At 45.8% G+C, this 18,664-nt stretch overlaps 2 protein-coding genes across 2 annotated transcripts; both read left to right on the top strand.

Moving 5' to 3' along the window:
* Positions 1-1,814: 1,814 nt before the first annotated feature.
* Positions 1,815-6,508, top strand: LOC308037038 (lysozyme g-like; the record flags this gene model as incomplete). Its single annotated transcript, XM_080338480.1, has 5 exons — positions 1,815-1,857; positions 2,684-2,773; positions 3,810-4,006; positions 4,260-4,398; positions 5,451-6,508. 5 exons carry the CDS (start codon positions 1,815-1,817, stop codon positions 5,579-5,581), a joined length of 600 nt encoding a protein of 199 aa, XP_080194606.1. The 3' UTR covers positions 5,582-6,508.
* Positions 6,509-14,599: 8,091 nt separating this feature from the next.
* On the top strand, positions 14,600-18,238 carry LOC308051494 (lysozyme g-like). Its single transcript, XM_080361934.1, has 6 exons — positions 14,600-14,813; positions 15,293-15,366; positions 15,743-15,844; positions 16,107-16,303; positions 16,427-16,565; positions 17,565-18,238. The coding sequence occupies exons 2-6, from the start codon at positions 15,324-15,326 to the stop codon at positions 17,696-17,698; spliced, it is 615 nt and encodes a 204-aa protein (XP_080218060.1). The 5' UTR covers positions 14,600-14,813; positions 15,293-15,323; the 3' UTR covers positions 17,699-18,238.
* The last annotated feature ends 426 nt before the right edge of the window (positions 18,239-18,664 follow it).

Below are 18,664 nucleotides of genomic sequence, written 5' to 3'. Positions count from 1 at the left end.
GAGCACTAGACAGGGATTTGATTTTTGCCTGGCCTCTGCCACTGATTCACTGTGATGTTTTCTTCAAGTCAGTTATTGTGCATCAGTGTGCTCATTGATGGAGGAAAAACATCTCCTTTAACAGAGTTGTCCTGAGTCTTACTAACCATTGCTTGTGCAAATCTTTGGATGAAAGGAATCATAAGCTCTTAATAAATGTTACTTATTGTACTTTAAAACAAATGTCATCACACTAGGTAGAAATTAACATTCCAAAGCCTGTAGGGTGGGTACCTTTTCATACACATGTATATATATAAGTCATCAAGCGATCTGCCTCAGAGGAAGGCTGATTGAAGACAGGTGAGTCTGAATTCACTCATAGAATACCTATTTAGACACAGAAGCCTTGATTTTGCTTTGATTTAGCATTTTAACAATATTGTGATTGTTATACTCTATTTAAGGCCTGCAGTGATTTTTGTGATGGAAGAGAAAAAGAGAAAAAGGCTGTCAACTTAAAAATTTGTAATATGGGAATTTTCTGTATGTGGAAACATCCACAGCCTGTAGCTTTTGATGTGGCCTTGTATGCATTTGTGGCTGAATGAATAGACATTGGATCAGGCTATATTGATCCAGGCTTGCAAACACTCACTCTTAGAGCTCAAACTGAGCTACTGCATGTACCCAGCCTCAGCCAGGGGTGTTTGCTGGCCTGAATAAGGGACAAGGGAGTCTTTCCAATGACAGCGGTGGACTATTTGTTTTTGTGCATCCATGCAGTTTGGTTTGAAGTAGAAATATAGACTAGTGAAAAGATCACACGTTATTAAAATCAATAAGGCATTTTCAAGTGTTAATAGCTTTGCATGATGATTGCCTATGCAGCTCATGGTGTGCTTTGTACTTGAAACCCTCTGAGGGAAAAGAAACATTTGTAAGCTGTAAAAAAATGCTCAGTTTAAATGCACTCACCAGCAAGCCAATTACACTCAATGTGTTTTCCAGTTGATAGCTACTATCTGATGACATTTGGGGGTTTTATTAATAAGCACAATAGACACATTTATTACTAAAGTGATTATCTGCCATTATCACACATAGGAATCAATGCAGACATGGTATTTCACCAACAAAATCTTTGCCTTGCATGCTCTTAGCAGAGAGGGTCATATTGCTTGTTTTTCCAAAGTCATTTTTCCAAAAGCCAGACAAAAATCCCATTGCCTTTCGAACAGAGAGACAAAGGATGCATGCATTCTGTAGTACCTTAGACTTCAAACACCTGTATAATTAAAGCAAAGGTATTGTACCTTCTCACCATAAAGGTGTGCTACTAGTGTTATGGAGGGGCCATGTGAGCAAGTGGTATGAAGTGAGAGAGGCTAAAAAATCCCTGCTGTTCCAGGCTGCCAATGGGGACCTCCCTGCTCCCCAGCTGCCCAGGCTCTGTGCTTCCCTCTCGATGTGATGGTGTAGAGGCACATGAGATGGAGGAGACATTCAGCCATAGGAGAAGCCTGTGTCCCCCAAACAAGGAGGAAATATTGGCCAGATGGGGCTCCCATCACTTGCTTCTCCTCCCACTATCACTCTCTGAAGCTGGTGGCTGCATCCCATGCTGGGGGTGATGAGGGGAGTGTGCTGTGGGGAGCGTGCCTCTGCTCCCTAACCTGTTTTCAGCTAACACCACCCCTGTCTGGTGCCTCAGGTGCAGCTTTTGGCACAACAAGCTTTGCTACGGGGCTGTTGCAAATCAGCACAGATTTCTTATCATTTTGCAAACCATTCTGTTTCCAGGTCTCCTGGGGCAGCTGAGGAGAGTCATCGCCATGATCCCCACGCTGCTCTTGCTGGGCATTGTGGCCCTTGTTGGTGAGCCAGGGTTTGGGTTTGGTTTGCTGTCAAAAGCACCCCAGGACCGGTTTGCAGAGGGAGTGGGGAGAGCAGGGGTACGGTCAGGCCTGAGGTCCCCTTTCTGCGGGGCACCATAAAACCCTGCGTGGCTGAAGGTCCTCAGCTGCCATATGAGGCTGCCCACCCGCATCCTTTAAATCAGCACATCTGGGGCACAGGACTGACACCAAAAGGGAGGCGCAGCCATACCTTAACTTCATTTTCCCAGCCAACCTTATTTGATCTCTCTGCCTACTCAGAAATGGCCTCACAAATGTCGCAAGCTGTTTGATGGAGGCTACTCATTCCTCAGTTATTGCGGAAGCAGGGTAGTTTGCCCAGGCTGATGCAAGAACTTCCCTGAATTAATTCCTCACCAAGTTAGGGAGGGATACAGGAGACATTCCCTGCCAGGGTGCTTGGGTATCACCTGCTGTTATCTGAGGGGTCAAAGACATCAAATGGCATTGAATGGGAAAATCCCCTTAAATAAATGCAAATTCTGTCGTTCCCCTCTCCCAAACCAATCTTTAGACCTAGCAGGGCAGATGTCTATTCATGTAAGTTGTCATTAGCTTCACTTGCTTTGACCAATCAAATTAGAAAAGAACAAATTTCTGTTCTCTGGCTTTCTTTGATAATGTTACTGATGGAGAGAGTGGCAACAACACAAGCACAGCCAACACGAAGTGATATTGGGTTGCAGGTCTGGATGAATCCCTCATGCTTGCCTTGTACTCACAACATGCTGTACAATATTGCTCTGAAATCTTATGTGTTCAAACACCTTCATTTAATTTTTCAGCTCCATCCATGAGTTACAGTTGCTATGGTGATGTAAGTACTCTTCAAGCCCCCATGGTCTCCTGTTCAGCTGTCAGAGCCCCAGACTGTGGTAGGTATCATTCATTGCTTGATTTTGCGACCTGTTTGTAACCAATAGAGATGTGCTTCATCTTCCATTGTTGCCAAATTAAATGTGGTGCAGCTATTCAATTATCCAAAAGGAAGAAAGGAACACCTCCTCTCCCAAAATGGCAGGTACTGTGAAACCTCCAGACCTGGTGGGAAGTGGGAAGACAAACCTCAGGTCCCACGGTCAGGATTCTCGGCCTCTAAGCAAAGGGAAATGGCACAACCCCTCTTCATCAGCCAGGACTTTAGCATCAGCATCCTTGCAAAACTCTGGGGCCTGTCTGCTCAAAGGGAAAGATGAGCAGAGCCAGGTCCTGTGTGCTGTCATGTCGGCTGAGCTGGCCAGTGGTGACCTGCCAGAGACACAGTTTGCAGGGGCAAAGTCCCAAGTGTGTAGCCATCGTACCTCTGGGTGACCTATTTTCGGTATCTCCTTCCCATTTCCCTCTTTCTTGCCTTGTGCTGTTGCCCTGTGTCACTGCACAGCTGACTACGTCAGGTTCGTATTGCTGATGCCTACAGGGACTTTGCCCCGTACCTCGGATGTAGGCACCTCCAGGGCAGACACCTGACCATGGGTGTCCAAGTATGGATCTGAACCCATTTACTTGTTTCCAAACTGTTTCAAAATTACTTAAAAACGAACAAACAAGAACCAAACTTTTCTATACACAGACTAACAACGCAGCTGTTAACTGCAGTTCGGTCATCAGCAGTAACACACCTCTTGATCTTTTCAAATGCAATTTGAAATTTCACTTTTCCAACTCCAGAGCTGCATTTCTATGGCAGCAGAGGAGGACCACGAATGCACAGTCCCACCTCCTGAGAAGCTGCCCTCTTCCCTTCATCATTTTTGGGTGCTGGCACAGCAGCTCCCTGGCAACAGTCAGAGCCAATAGCCAATAGCTGCATTTTCTTCAAAATTGGAATTATGCCTTTGATACACCCATTCAAGGGGAAAGTGAGGGTTTTGTATGTGAGGGTATATAATTCTGCCCTTTCCTACACTGCAGGACTTGCCATGATACGGAGAACTGCTGAGGCAGACATTGTACGCCTGAGGAAATATGAGGTTCCAATTAAGAGAGTAGCCAGAAACCTGTGCTTGGACCCAGCGCTCATTGCTGCCATCATCTCGCAGGAGAGCCGTGCTGGTCTGCTCCTGGACAATGGCTGGGACCAGGAACGGCACAAGTACGGCTTGATGCAGGTACATCAGGATGACAAGTATGAATAATGGAACAGTAAGGTAGTGTATATCCCAGGGCCTTATCTTAGTGGATAAATGTTCTCTGTTCAAGATGGCACTTAATGTTTTCCCTCTACATCAAAGGCTGTGCTCAAGTGTTGTCCCAAATAAGGTCACTTCAATGAGTCACAGCCTAGGATCACAAAGAAGAGGGGGAAGCTACAGTGGCAGTTGTGTTCAGAGGGAAACCCATTTTCTTTCTTGACTTTTCTAGCTTGGCAGGCAGCAACAGCAATCTTTTGGAATGTGGGATAGTGAAGAACACATAAATCAGGGCTCAACTATCCTGGTTCTTTCAATTAATGAAGTACGGGCAAGACATCCTACCTGGACCTGGGACCAGCAGCTGAGAGGTACGCGAGTGGCTATATACTAGAAACAGACATGTTGAGTGATGGAAGGGCTGTGCATTTGTTGGTGTCACTTTTAAGGGAAAAAGAGCATCAGTCTGGCAGATTTTACAGCATCTCTTACAAACAAACAAACAAAAAAAAACACCAAACAAACAAAAAAAAACAACAACAAAAACACCTTGGAGTTTTCCAGTTTGAAAAAGGCAACCCAAAACTGCAGAACAGCAAGAGGTCTGACTATAGACGCAGTTTCCCAGCTCAAAGCACTGTTCACAGGGCCCCAAAGTTTCTGCCTGCAGAAGAGAGACTGTGGTGGGACATCAAGCTCCTTGACAGCTTTGCTGGAGTAGGAAGCAGCAGGAAACCAACTCAGCCTGGGAGCTGCTGCTGCAGCATGGATTCACCCCACATGGGGCTGGGCGAAGGGGTTGGGCACAGCCTCAGCAGGTCACCCCGTTATTTCAGTGACGAACACCCACGGAGGCCCACTGCTTTGAGTGGCTGGGCCATCACTAGTGAATGGCAGACCCTGGACCTCCTCAGAGTCCCTGGAAAGGGCATTGTGCTCAGTGGATGTGAACAGGTCTCACAAGTGAAATGGCTGTCAGGTGGATAAACAACTTAGAAAACAACCAACCAAAAGCCACTGGAGAAGGCAGAAGTTGAGGCATGGCAACACAACAGGCTTGTTGCGTCAGGCTGTTGTGTCCAGGAAGCCTGGAATCCAAGTTTGCTTGCAGTCTGAGTTATCTGCATGCTGGTTTGTTCTTACTCTCCCATGCTTGCTCTCACGCTGCCTTTTTAGATGACACCCTTTTCTGGGACCAGTGTGCCAATCCCATCCACATTTGGAGAGAGTCATGAGTTCTTCACTATAGAAATAAGGCTTTTGCAAAATCAATCACTTTTCAACAATAATGCACAAGTAGTGATTTCCCAAGCAGTTGTGTAGGTTTGGTGAAGTACATGGACCTTTTGACGAGGAATTTTTACTTTTAAATCCCCATTTCCTACTTATAAGCCCATAACAATTCCTTCTTAACTCTTTCCAGGGGGACTCTGCACCTACCATGCAAAAATGGGCAACCTCCAGGTGTATGAGGACGACCCGTGTGACAGAGACAACTACTACGCCAACAGCGTGATTAGGCGAGCCCAGTACTTTAAGAGACATGGGTTCTAGCTCATAAAGCCACCCCACCACCGAACCAAGCCTCTACATAGCCTAGCCCAGTAGTGACCATAGTACCCAGAGCAGTTCCTTGGGGTTCCTGGCAGGACCAGTGCTGGCAGCACTGTCACCAGCACTCCACTCACTCCAGCAAACTCCAGCTCCCTGCTGATTAAGGGGCGAGCTCAGCGCTGCATTCCAGGGGACCCACAGGGATGAGGTGCCACAAGCTCAGGGCCTTTGAAAGGCAGATGGGGACAGAGCAGCAATGTTTAAGTGTTGGATGAGGAACGTGCCTCTTCCCATTTGAAGCTGAGCCTGGACCTGTTCATGTATCCCCCACGTGTAGATGTGCAAGCAACTGTCTCTGAGCACTGGCTGTGCTCTGCACGTCTCCTCCATCCATCTTCTTCCCTCTCCATGGCCAATAAAGGGGAGAAGCCCCTGATCTGAAATCTTCTTTCCCCTTGATTATGCTACATACTGGGCAACAAAGAGACTCAATGAGCCTCTGGTCTCTGCATGGTTCTGCACTAGCTGTGTATTCCCATGGCCCACCTTGTGGCAAACAACGCTAAATATGCTTCTCTTAGTCTCCCAGTCCATGGGGCCCATGGCCATGTTTCAGCTGGAGACCGAATCCAGGTGAAAAGCAGCCTCACACATTGGGAAAGCCTTTAAATGGGAAGTACAAGTGCCATAGCAGGCATGCAAAACATCTCTCCACTAGAGAGCAGCCCTCCGAGCAGGAGCCAGCCCCATATATAGCCTCCCCAGGAGCCATATCACAACAGCATTGTAAAAAACCTCCACAACCCTTCTTGTTTTAGCTTTGGCACCTCTGTGCTGGGTTTCCCCCAAGTTTGAAAGCATTTCAGCATCTGTCCCTCTGCCAGGAATCTCAGCTTCGAATGAGGAGAGAATTAGCTCTGGGTTTATAAGCTCTGATTTAAAGTGTTCTTCAGCGTGGATGGGTCGGGGTGCAAATTTAGGTTTACTGAGAATAAGAGAGAAAATAAAGATAAATGTTAATCCCAATCTTTTTTATTTTTTCTCCCAAATTTCTTGGGGCCAGGTGGGCAGCAACCTGCAACTTGGGTAAATAACCCAATTCGGCACTCTTGGAATGGGTCTAAAACTCAGTTTGAGAACAGGGAGAGGAAAAGGGTGCTGTAGACCAAGGTGGGTGAGAAGAACCAGGCTGGGAGGAAGCACATGAGGCAACATGAGCCCGGCTGCTGCCCCCAAACCTGTGATCAGAGCAATAAGTACATTCACATTTAGCCTTTTGAACAACCATCTGAGAGGTGTCAGGCCACCTTTCTACCTGCTGTTGCCATTGACAATGTGATATGCCCGGCGGTCCTGGGGCTGTCGGGCAGGGTCAGCACAGGTAGCTTGAGAGCTGTTTTGGAGACAGCTTTTGCATGTGGAGCAGTTTTAATGCTATGCTCCTTGTCTTGCCAGTGACTCATCTGCTTGTCAACATGGCAAGGACTATGCATGATTAAATTATTTGCACGCAAACTGATCTCTCGAGACCAGAGGGAGCTATAGGACATCTCTAATGTTACTAGTAGTTTGGGGTTTTTTTTTAGGCTACAGAAAACAGTTTAGTGTTGAGCAACCAGGGGTATTAAATCATATATTATTTATTCTTTAGTGAATTCTGCACTATATTAAGAGAATTTTAGTAAAATCATTACTTTGTAATACAAACTTGGGAAACATATCATATGGTTTGATCCCCTCTACTTGAAATAGCTTATGTAAAATTCATAGGTTGAAGGATTTCCTGCATTATGTTACATAAAACTCTATATTATACAACCTCTTATGTAAAACCTATGAATGCATTTTTAGTAGATCAGTATAAATTTCAAATGGGGCGGGGAATCTCATTGCTGCCTATGTGTATAAAGTTGTTTTTTTGAGTTTGGAGAGTGAACAAGAGTAGAGTTTTCTTTGATTCTCTTCATGTCACCTTTAACTGCTATCAGCAAGCTCCCTGTTGCCAGCACTTGGTGTTGCCATCTCTGTGCCCCTGTGAGCTCCTCAGGAGTTCAATTTTTGCGTGCATTACCAAATAAGTGATTGTCTCCCTGTACTCGGCACTGGTGAGGCTGCACCTCAAATACCGCATTCAGTTTTGGGCCCCTCACTACAAGAAAGACACTGAGGTGCTGGAGAGAGTGCAGAGAAGGGCAATGAAGCTGGTGAGGGGTCTGGAGCACAAGTCTGATGAGGAGCAGCTGAGGGAACTGGGGCTGTTTAGCCTGGAGAAAAGGAGGCTGAGTGGAACCACCTGAAAGGAGGTTGTAGCATGGAGGCGGTTGGTCTCTACTCCCAAATAGCAAGTAACAGGACAAGAGGAAACGGCCTCAAGTTGCACCTGTGGAGGTTCAGATTGAATATTAGGAAATATTTCTTCCTGGAAAGAGTTGTCAGGCATTAGAACAGGCTGCCCAAGGAAGCAGTTGAGTCACCATCCCTGGAGGTGTTTAAAAGGCACGCAGATGTGGTGCTCAGGGACATGGTTTAGTGGTGGATTTGGCAGTGCTAGGTTAATGGTTTGATGTGAGGATCTTAGAAGACTTTTGTAATCTAAACAATTCTATGATTCTATGAAGCTGCTGCGTCATGTTATGGTAGCAACACCCAAGGGACTGCAGACCTGCCTGCTGGCTTGTGCAGCATTGCAGCATTAAAAAGCATTATTGCTTTTTAAAGTTTATTTAAAAGTCCTGGTTACAGGTCTTCCATATTTTGTTGCAAATATTATTTTAGGATATCAGCACTTTGTAGCAAGTAAGGAAAACCTCTGCAGAAAATCAGTTGAAATATAACTGCTTGGTAAATGGGCAAGGAGGAGTAAATATATAAGAAGAGCTTAACACTGACACACTGCCTTAAAATGTGAGCAAAAGCTTTCCTGATAAATACTGAGTTCAGATTGCTTTTCTCCTGCAGTATTTTTTTGTCGCCCATGTCCGCATTACTGGAAGTTACCCATCTGACTGGTGTACATAGGGCTGCTGGGGTCACACTCCTGGTCACCATTTTGACTCCTGGCCTGTTAAAAACAAGTAGCTTGCAAAGTAAATGGTGTAACACCAAGTAACATGTCAAAAAAAAAAGAAAGCAGAAGCACAGACAAGGGAAGAGAAAAGCTGAATCAGAGGGGAAAGAAGGGTCTGGGGAATCACAGACCAGGACGTCTGGCTGCAACACTGGACAAGATGCTAGGTAAAGGATACAAGGGTAAAGGATTGAATGATTGCTTCATGAGTGCCTGGGTGACGATGAAGCAGCCAGAAACAGTCAGGAGGATTCTGGCAGCTTGGCTTGGCGGGGGAAAAAACACCTCTGACCAATCCAAGTCCTTATCTCACCAGGTAAGTGCCCAAGAGAGAAGTTGCAGTTGTGCCATATAATGAGCTCAATAAGGCTTTCGGCAGCAATCTGAAGTGCCCTATTACGTGAAGGACCTCAAGATAAGTACAAAAAACACTGTTAATCAGCAGCTTGTGGGCAATCTGGTGAGAATTTCAAGTGGAGCCGCACAAGTCTATCCTACACCAGTTTCTTTCAAATTTGTGGTCAGAAAATAATAATGGACAAGAGCTATCGAATCATGGGCTAGACTGAGGGGGAACATGAGCACTTCCACTAATGGTTAAAGACTATGAAAAGCAGTTAGGAATCAAAGTACTGAAATAAAGTAAACATGGGTGCAAAACACTCAAAGAGCTCAAGCAGGGGCAGAGAGCGCGGGCAACCATCCCGTGAAAAGGGCTTAGGGTTCCAGTGGGAACCAAACCAATCGATGCCAGGGGAGTTGGAGAGGTGGGGAAAAAAAAAAAAGAAGAGTGAAAATCCATTTGGGAGATTCATTTTTATTGTAGCTGTGTGTATGAAGCACTTGGGGTAATTCAGCTGTTCAGCTGTCAGCATCAGTGAGGCTTGGCTACAGTGTTTGTGCCTGTTGCACCAACAAAAATGTGCTCAAGACAACTGCAACTCAAATGGAAGGTACAGTCTATAGAAAAAAAAAAATATATTTTCTTTTTTTCCAGAAAAACAAAAAAAGAAAGAGGACACAGTTACACCTTTCTAACATGCAGAAGAAATGGAGGGCAATGACCCATGTCCTTGCCTTCCCCTTGAGTGCAGGGCAAGTAGCACTGAGTTTGTCAGCAGGTTTGTGTTAGATACTACAAAAAACTTACAGGGCATTGAAGCAATGCATCGTTCACTGGGTGTTTTACAGAACAACAGGATTGCAACCTTAGAGCAGTTTCCCGCTAGCACTCCTCAAACTAAGCCCTTGTACCACTCTCTCGTGTTTCCTTCAATGAGTTCCCAGACCAGCTCTTTATGGAAGCAGGGATTTATTGCAATGAAAAATTCTGTTTCTACATCTGCTCCTGATGAGGCATTGAACTGGCCTATATGCATGCTCCCACTTGTACCACCATCCTGTATTTACTCCTTCTCTTGTCTCACTGACCACTTTCAGTGTCCTCATAAAGGACAGATAGTACAGTCTACTATGGCATTTTTATCAGTAGTGATTGAGATTTCCACACACAGTTTTTTAGAGTGCTTTTCCTGTAATATTTTTATGCTGTTACATTTTTATCCTTCTCACACGGCATCACTTCTCCGCATCTAACTCCTACCCTGTCATTCCTGTAAGTGCTGTATCTCATTGGTTCTCTAGCCTCCTCCAAGTGTCTGAGATGCCTGCTATCTTAGGGTTATCATTTGGCACCAGGCCTTTGGGTGCTCCTGGCTGGTTTTTGAAGCCTCTAGCAACCATGCAGAAGTACTTTAAAGTTTTCCCTTACTACGTTGCTTAATATTCCACATGCCAAACCCTTGCCACTGTATTCTGTCTATTTTGTCTTCCTCATTTATTGTGATCATGCTGTTTATTTCCCTCCTGTTTTTTGTTTGTTTGTTTGTTTGTTTGTTTTTAGAGATAAATTGAATGTCAGCCATGTCCACTTTGTAGATCACATCAGTCCAAATCAGGTACTCTTCTGCATCTGTTAGCTTTCCCCTGCTTCTAGGGGAAACACTTCTCTACAAACTCTTTAATTTCCAGTGCCAAAGCCTGGCTGCATTGCAGCTCAGGTGCAGCCCACCCCTTCTAGGCTGCTCCTCTCATCCACAAAGTTCCACCGGGTCCTCACACGCCTCAACTGTCTCCAAGTCCCTTCCCCCAAGGCCACAGTGCAGCCTCAGAACAAGGGACCTTACCCCAGTGTGGGAGCTCCCTGCACCCAGAGCATCCTGCACCCAGAGCATCCACCTCCCTGTCACAGGCTGGGTAACCTCCCACAGCTTAAAAGGGCTTAATTGCTTTGGGAAGCTTTTATCAGCCTAATTTCTCCCCTGAAGGCATAATAAGGATCACTAATTTCTTAACCTGCTTTTATTAAGTTAGTTAGCAAGAGAGAGAAGTGCTCAAGAGCATGAAAAAACCCACACAGTGAGGACACAGGTGACCCAAGACTCTTGTGTCCTCACTCATGAGCTGCCCTGCTACATAGCCCTTGGCCTTCCAGAAACACTTCATTTCCAAGGACTGGAAAGGTTTCTTGTTGTGAGGCAGGCAAGGAGAAAATTTGTCCCATTTCTTTCTTTTAAATTAGATTTTATTTTATGAATAACCTGCCTACTCAGCCACATCTCAGTTGATTCAGATCAAGGAACTGGCAAAGTTCAGGGAGGTGTTGAATGTGTGCACAGGTATAGAAATCAGGAATATAGATTCCTGTCATAATAATATAAATCCTGGCAGCATTTTTTGTGCCTTTTCCTTAGAAATTAAGACAATCTCTAACAAGACATGGCTGCATGCTTGAACCACAGGGGCTGTATAGGGGATCAGGTTATCGCACAGATATCTGCCCTGCAGCATTTCATGGCTGGAAGACATCTTTCCCTCCTGACAGACAGAGGAGAGAAAAGAGTGGCTGGTGCCAGATCTGATCTCGTGCCCTGCAGCCTGGTTTCTGGGTAAACCTGAGTTGTCTCTCCCATGTGCCTGCTGTGACTGGTGAAGAGCTCCCTACTGATAGTTCATGAATACTATTTAGTGACTGGATCATTGTGGCCCTGCCTATACGTTCTATAGGTAGTTGTTATGCACTTACCGCATACCCGAGCTATTTCAGTAGCAGGACTGTCAGGTTGCTCTATACAGAGCCTGAAAACTGGCTGGACTGTTGTGGCCAAAAGCAGGTGACCAACAGTTGAAAGATTTGCTGCTGGTCAGCTACCAGTGGCATACCTTGAGGACTGATCCTGCAGCTAGTACTGCTTGGTGTCCTCAGTACCAACACAGGACAGAGGACACTCCCAGTAAGCTCACAGGTGCTTGGTGGGATGGGACTGCCGCTCAGAGGAATGTGGACAGGCTGGCCAGGAATCTCACGAGATTCAACTACAGGTGCTGGAAAGTGCCACACCTGTGATGGAAAAGCCCCAGGCATCCATACATGCTGGAGACTGGCCAGCTGGAAAGCAGCTCTGCAGACAAAGTCCTGGGGGTCCCGGTGGAGAACAAGCTGTCCACGAGTGTGTGGTGCACCCTTGCAGCAAAGGTGGGCAACAGCCTCTTGGGCTGCATCGAGAAAAGCATCACCGGCAGGTCCAGGGAAGTGTTAACTCCCACCTACTTGACACTTGTGCTGAGTTTTAGGCTCTCCAGTATAAAATTGACCTTGATGTGCTGTAGGGCAGTACATGCCACCAAGCTGAAGCACAAGTTATACAAGGAGAGGCTGAGGAAACTAGGTCTGCTCAGCCTGGAGAAGACAAGGCTTTGCGAGACATTTCCAGACACCTCCTATAGAGAAGACAGAGTCATACTTTTCTCAGAGGTGCACAGGAAGAGGGTCAGATGCAAGTCACATGTTGCAACAAGGCCAATTGGGACTTGATAAAAGAAAAGGAGTTTTTCACCAATAAATAGATAGATAGATAGATAGATAGATAGATAGATAGATAGATAAAGGTGGGTAGTTAAGCACTGTCGTGGCTTGCACAGTGAGGCTGGGGAATCTCCATCCTCAGAGATGCTCAAAACTTGACAGTGCAAGGCCTTGAGAAACCCAATGTAACTTCAAAGTTAGTACTGCAAGGGGTTGGATTTGAGACCTCCTGAGGTCTTCTCCAACCTCAGTCACTCTGTGCTTTTGTGGCTCTGTGAAGACACAGCTGGAGGGGAGGATGGAAAATTTAGGTGTAACCTTCCCGACACCCATGGTGAGAGATGATAAATAAGCTGCTCACACAGGTGTTGCACAGTTTGCCACACAGAGGAGCTCCCTGCATTGGCTCTGGGAGCATCAACTTGGTTTTGGTGTCAGTCATTCAAGAGCTGGGCGGGGGAAAATCAGCAAAACAGTGATGCCCCCACCCAGGTGTAATGGGCCCGGACTGAAACAGCTCACCCCAGCATATTACGTGGCACTTTGGCATCTGTAGCCCTTCTCCCCACAAAGCTCAGCTTGGCTTTTAGAGGTAAAGAAGCAACATTTTAAGAAGGTTGTTTTGAGTCATCTCATTCCTGTGATTCTGTGGTTCCTCTGACTGCAGACCAACAGGGACAATAAACTGCGGTGGCAGAGGAGAGCAGAGCAGCTGGGAAAGCCGGCACTGTGGTCCCACCACAGGAGCACAGGACCTGCAGGAAAGCTGAAATCATGGGGCCTGACGGGTTCTCAGAGAAGACAGAGACAGGGAGCAGAGCAGCTAATCCAGTGACCAGAGCAAACAGTTAATAACCACCTCAGTGTTATTTGCCTTGCTCCAACTAAAAGTGAAGGGAAATTCCCACTCTACTATTCATTGTCAGCTTCTCCTTCTGTGAGATAATATTAAAATATCAATCTCCTCAAGCAAATATGCCAGGTCTATGAGATACTCCTCTGCCTAGGTAAACCACGGGGGAGCAGCATGTCACTCCTTTCGTCACAGCCAGCCTTGAGCAGCGGCTCCATCTCATGAAGGTGCTGTTGGAGGTGGGCTGAGACCCCGTGCATCCACACCATCGAAGGACGTGGGGTTTGCAAAGGAAGGCATTGGAAGAACAAGGCAGTCCCACCGCTAATAAAGCTGCGCCCAACAAGCCATCTTACACTTTACTTTTTGCCCTCGTGCACCCTTTGGAGGCTGACTGCAGCCTAGAAAAACACTAACCAGACTCCCCCAACCACAGCGGGTGATACTTTTCCCCCTTGTGGTATTTTTGGCATGTGAGGTGGCCAGGGAAGTGTTGTGAGTGTGCAGAAATGTGTCTGGGAAGCAGAGGGAGGAAGAGGTCTCTCAAGGGCAAGCAAGGAGCTTGGTGGACACAGGCAAGGGTCTCCAAGACCCTCTGACTTGGGCAACCACAGGCAAATGACCCCTAGCTAACATGACACCAGTATCCTTAGCACTGGTATCTGTCCCCAGGTGGCAGAGTTTCAGTGATAGAAAATGTCTGGCTCATTACAGTCCCTCTACTCGCAAGCAGTCGTATGCCAGAAAACTCTGCCCTTCACAGCAGAGAGAAATGTTGAGACAAAGGGTTCCTGAATAATTTCAGAGATGCTAAAAGATATTATGGAGAAAAAAAAAAAAACAAACACTAAAATGACAAGGCATCATTATTTTTTTCTGCTGACAAGTGATGTCATTGGAGCACCTGCCCCAGGTAGGAGGAGATGGGCCACCAGCATGGACATGGCCAGCCTCTCAGGAGAGTGCTGGCCCAGGTGGTAGGGCTGCATGACCATTTATGCCATGTACCTAAGGGTCAGTCCCAGCCCTCTTTTCCTGAGCAGCAGGGACAGAACCCAGGATGATGGGATGGAACTGGGGAAAACACCTGCAGAACAGCTGGATGTTGGGTCTTTAGCTCAACCCTAACCATGGTTCCCTCCAGGAACAGGGTGTGCAATATAAGCTGTAGGTGGAGAGACACACAGAAAAATAAGGTGGGGATTTTTTTCCCTTTGGAAATCTGAGAAATGCCACTTCCGAGAACATACTTGCCACCACACCAATGTCTACGGTGCAAGAGGTTCTGTTTACATTAGAAAAAAAGTGCTGTTCAGTCTCACAAAGCCACAGCCCAATACCTTTCATCACAGCCTTGGATTACCGCAGAACAGAAGTTACCGTCCCCTATAAATTAAACTTCCCCAAACCCCAGTCCTGTGCAAGAAGCTGAGCTGCAGACAAGCAGGTAAGATACCACCTCTCAGGGTGGGAACTCTTTTCATTCTCTTCAGCAATACCATCTCCTTGGTAGCCCAGGGGCTACAGCTTTTTGCTACATCAGATTTCTGCTTGAATAAGGATTCCTGTATTTGTGCTGTAGTTCTGGATTTAGGTTGCCTAAATTTAGCTGATCCAACCAAGAGAATCACCTTATCAGCTCAGAAAGAGATTTTTGTGTTTATTCGGCAAGCAGTGAGATATATTCATGTCTTCATTTTACAAGGAGGGTGGTGAAACACTGGCCCAGGTTGCCCAGAGAGGTGGTAGATGCCCCATCCCTGGAGACATTCCAGGCCAGGCTGGACAGGGCTCTGAGCAACCTGATCTAGTGGCAGATGTCCCTGCTCATTGCAAGGGGGTTGGACTAGATGACTTTTGAAGATCCCTTCCAACCCAAACCATTCTCTGATTCATGTCTGCCCACGCTGACTGACTGATTTTCAGGCTGTTCTGTGTGCTCGGGAAGAACCACGCCATGTACCCGATGCTCATGCTGCTTGTCCTCGCTGCCCTCCTGGGTAAGTCTGTCTTCCCTCGCTGCATCACCCCAAGCAGCTGGGGACACAGTTCCTGGGGATGAGAAGCAGGAGACATTGATGCGCCTTCTTGTCCCCCTCCCCAAAATCTCAGTAGCCGCTAGACTCTATTGGAGGAGAGAGTGCTCAGGTCCCCTTCTGAGTCCTGCACAAGGAGGGGTGGTCTCTGAGGGACGGGTGGGTGCAGGGTGCAGGGCAGGACGTCGCCTCCTCTCCATCCCAAGGAGTGATAGAGGCATCTCCTGCACATCTCCCATGCCCCACAGCCCACATTCTCCGGGGTGCAGCCTCCCCTTGGGTTTTACTTGTAGTCACAAAAGGCTTTCACTGCTTGAGCCTCTCTGTGTTGCCTCTGCAGGTGCCTCCCAGGGCCGCACGGATTGCTATGGCAGTGTAAGCAGAATTGTAACCCCTGGGGCTTCGTGCAAAACTGCAGCGCCAGAGGGTTTATCCTACTGTGGTGAGTATCCCCCTTCTGCCACATGACTCCATCGCTCCATGGCACAATAATCCCAAATAATTCACATTTCCACAGTGCTGAACACACACTAGCTTGCTGGGCCTGTGTAATATCCCTGTAGGCAATGATCTACCTCCTCCCAGAGGTGAGGAAAACACAATTTTGATGTAATTCTGTTTGTATTAGGAGGAGAAAAGTGAGAGACGATTCTGAATTTTAAAAGTTATAAAGCAAATATCTTTACTTTTTATTTTATTTACAGGTGTTAAGGCTTCAGAAAAGATTGCTGAACGGGACCTAGGCGCTATGAATCGATATAAAACACTCATTAAGAAAGTTGGTGAAAAACTTTGCATTGAACCAGCCGTGATAGCTGGCATCATCTCCCGGGAATCTCATGCTGGCAAAATACTGAAGAATGGCTGGGGTGACAATGGAAATGGATTTGGTTTAATGCAGGTATTTGCTGTTACTGCACTAAAACCTGATAGACAAATAGTGTATAAATAAAAGTAAGCCTCCTGAACATATCATCCATTACAGCAGGGACATTACTTCTTTTTGTTGTTTTGATATTTCTAGGTTGACAAAAACTCACATAGACCTGTGGGACAATGGAACAGCGAAGCTCATCTTATGCAGGGCACAAACATACTTATCTCTATGATAAGGGCAATGCAGAGGAGGTTCCCACGCTGGACAAAGGATCAAAAGCTGAAAGGTAAGATACAGGCCACAGGTTTTGTCCAAGAGTGAAGAAAATCTTTAGGACAAGAACATACTGAATTAGTTCCCATGTTCCTCAGTAACCACATTTCTAACAGGCTGTCGCTTAGCTTTTCACCCCTCTTTTATTTCACCGGCAAAACACAAGCTTTTTCAATTCTGTGTTGTTTTTGCTTTTCCTTAGTATGGCACTCTCACTGAATTTCCACCACCACACAGCAAATATTTATACACCTGAAATCTAGTCTATATAAGAGCTGAGCTTTCCTTATCTGACCATGAGGAGCCTCCTAAAGCCATTCAGGTTAACTGAATAGCTCTGTGATTTACTTGAATGGAGCCGGCAGTTCACTCCATGTCTCTGTTGACAAAGGAGACGAGGTGTTTGCTCTCAAGGAATTGCAAAACTGCACTGCACAATGTGGAAAAGCTGCCTCCTTCAGACCTTTGAACTGCTGGGGTGCCATGGTGGGATTGTCCACAGACACCTCAGACACCTCTGCTTTTCAACATGGCATATGGAGTAGCATATACACAGCTGCAAGACAAACTAAATGCAACGCATGAGTGTGTTTTAACCCTCTTTTAAGAGGAATACTTTTCAAGGATGAGCGAGAATTTACGAGGCTGCTGGATATGATATACTAATTATTCTATTCTGCTCTGTTCTAAACAAGCCTAGTATAAATGAACTTGTGCTGGGCCACGTAAATGGTACAAGTTCATCAAGCTGCCAGTTTTTGTGAACATAAAACCTCAGGTATTTTTCTTATGTTTTGACAGATTTAGGAATAACTGTAAGCTGTCTGCAGAGACCCACTTAAGTCAGCGGAGCTCTGATAACGCCACCTACTCCCCTTCTGAAATCCCAATAAGTGAAGGCTTTCAAAACCAGCAAAAGCAGAACACATCAGGCTGGAATTTTCCCTTTTTTTAGTTGTGTGGTTTTTTTTTTTTTAAAGTCTATATGACTCCTTTTGGTGTTTCATTTCAGGTGGGATTTCTGCCTACAATGCTGGTGCTGGTAATGTCCGAACCTATGACAAAATGGACATCGGCACCACTCACAATGACTACTCCAATGACGTGGTTGCACGAGCCAAGTATTACAAGAGACATGGATACTAGACTTGGGAATCTCTACTGAGTAACTTCCTTACCCTCGCTTGTGTGACACCCTTGAAGCAGCCAAGACACAGAGCAGCTGTACCCTGCAAACCCATACAGCTGAAAACGTACAGGAACGATTTACATGAATAAGAATCCAAAGACTGAAGTTCTGAATTTTTAAAACAATATTCAGTAAGAGACCAGTCATGTAGTTTCTTTACAAGCAGTATGGTTTGGAATTTACAAAGGGAATATTACCAAAATCTTAATAATTGTTTTTTGCTTTCTCCATATTTCTCTGAGTTACGAGGACTATCTTGTTTTGCTATTGATAATTTGTTGCCTTCCAGATCTTAATATACATTTCTGCCAAATCTGTCATTCTCTTAAGAGATCAAAAGGCAAAAAACTTCCTTGGGTATTAGTTTCATGATTTATTTTTTTGAAGCTGCTTGATATTTACATTATGCTGCACAGTAGTCTTTTTTTTTTCTGAATGCTAATTTTTCATATAAATGCATGGGCTAGAGATGGGTGTTTTCAGTCATACAGAAATAAGCAAACAGAAGCTGAATAAAAGTCTTACTAGCAAATGAAGCAGGACTCCAATGTACTCATATTGTCATGCGTGTTAGTGAAGTTTGGATAAGTACAATGTTAATTTTAGGCAGATAGAGAAACTGAGAAGGGAACAAAATGAAATACATGTTTGCACTTCACAAAATTCTTTTCCCTCTCTGCTGCTTGCAGAAAGAATAATGACACTTAGGAAAACAGCAGTCTTTAAGTTGGGCATATTTTGGTGTTCCTATTCCTTCTAGACCTGGAATTGAACTAATTTGGGGGTGGGAGGGTAGAAAGGCAACAAAAGGAGAGGGGTAGATGCCTGCAGGACTGAGTGACACTCATTCCCCAGGGCCAAAGGAAAAGCTGGTTCTGGTCTGGCAGCAAGCAGTGCCCTGCCTGTCTCACCAGCATCCACTT

This window comes from Nesoenas mayeri (genome assembly GCF_963082525.1).
Source record: "Nesoenas mayeri genome assembly, chromosome: 1".
Taxonomy (NCBI): domain Eukaryota; kingdom Metazoa; phylum Chordata; class Aves; order Columbiformes; family Columbidae; genus Nesoenas; species Nesoenas mayeri.
The sequence above is the reverse complement of the archived record's forward strand: the minus strand, read 5'-3'. Positions and strand labels throughout refer to the sequence as shown.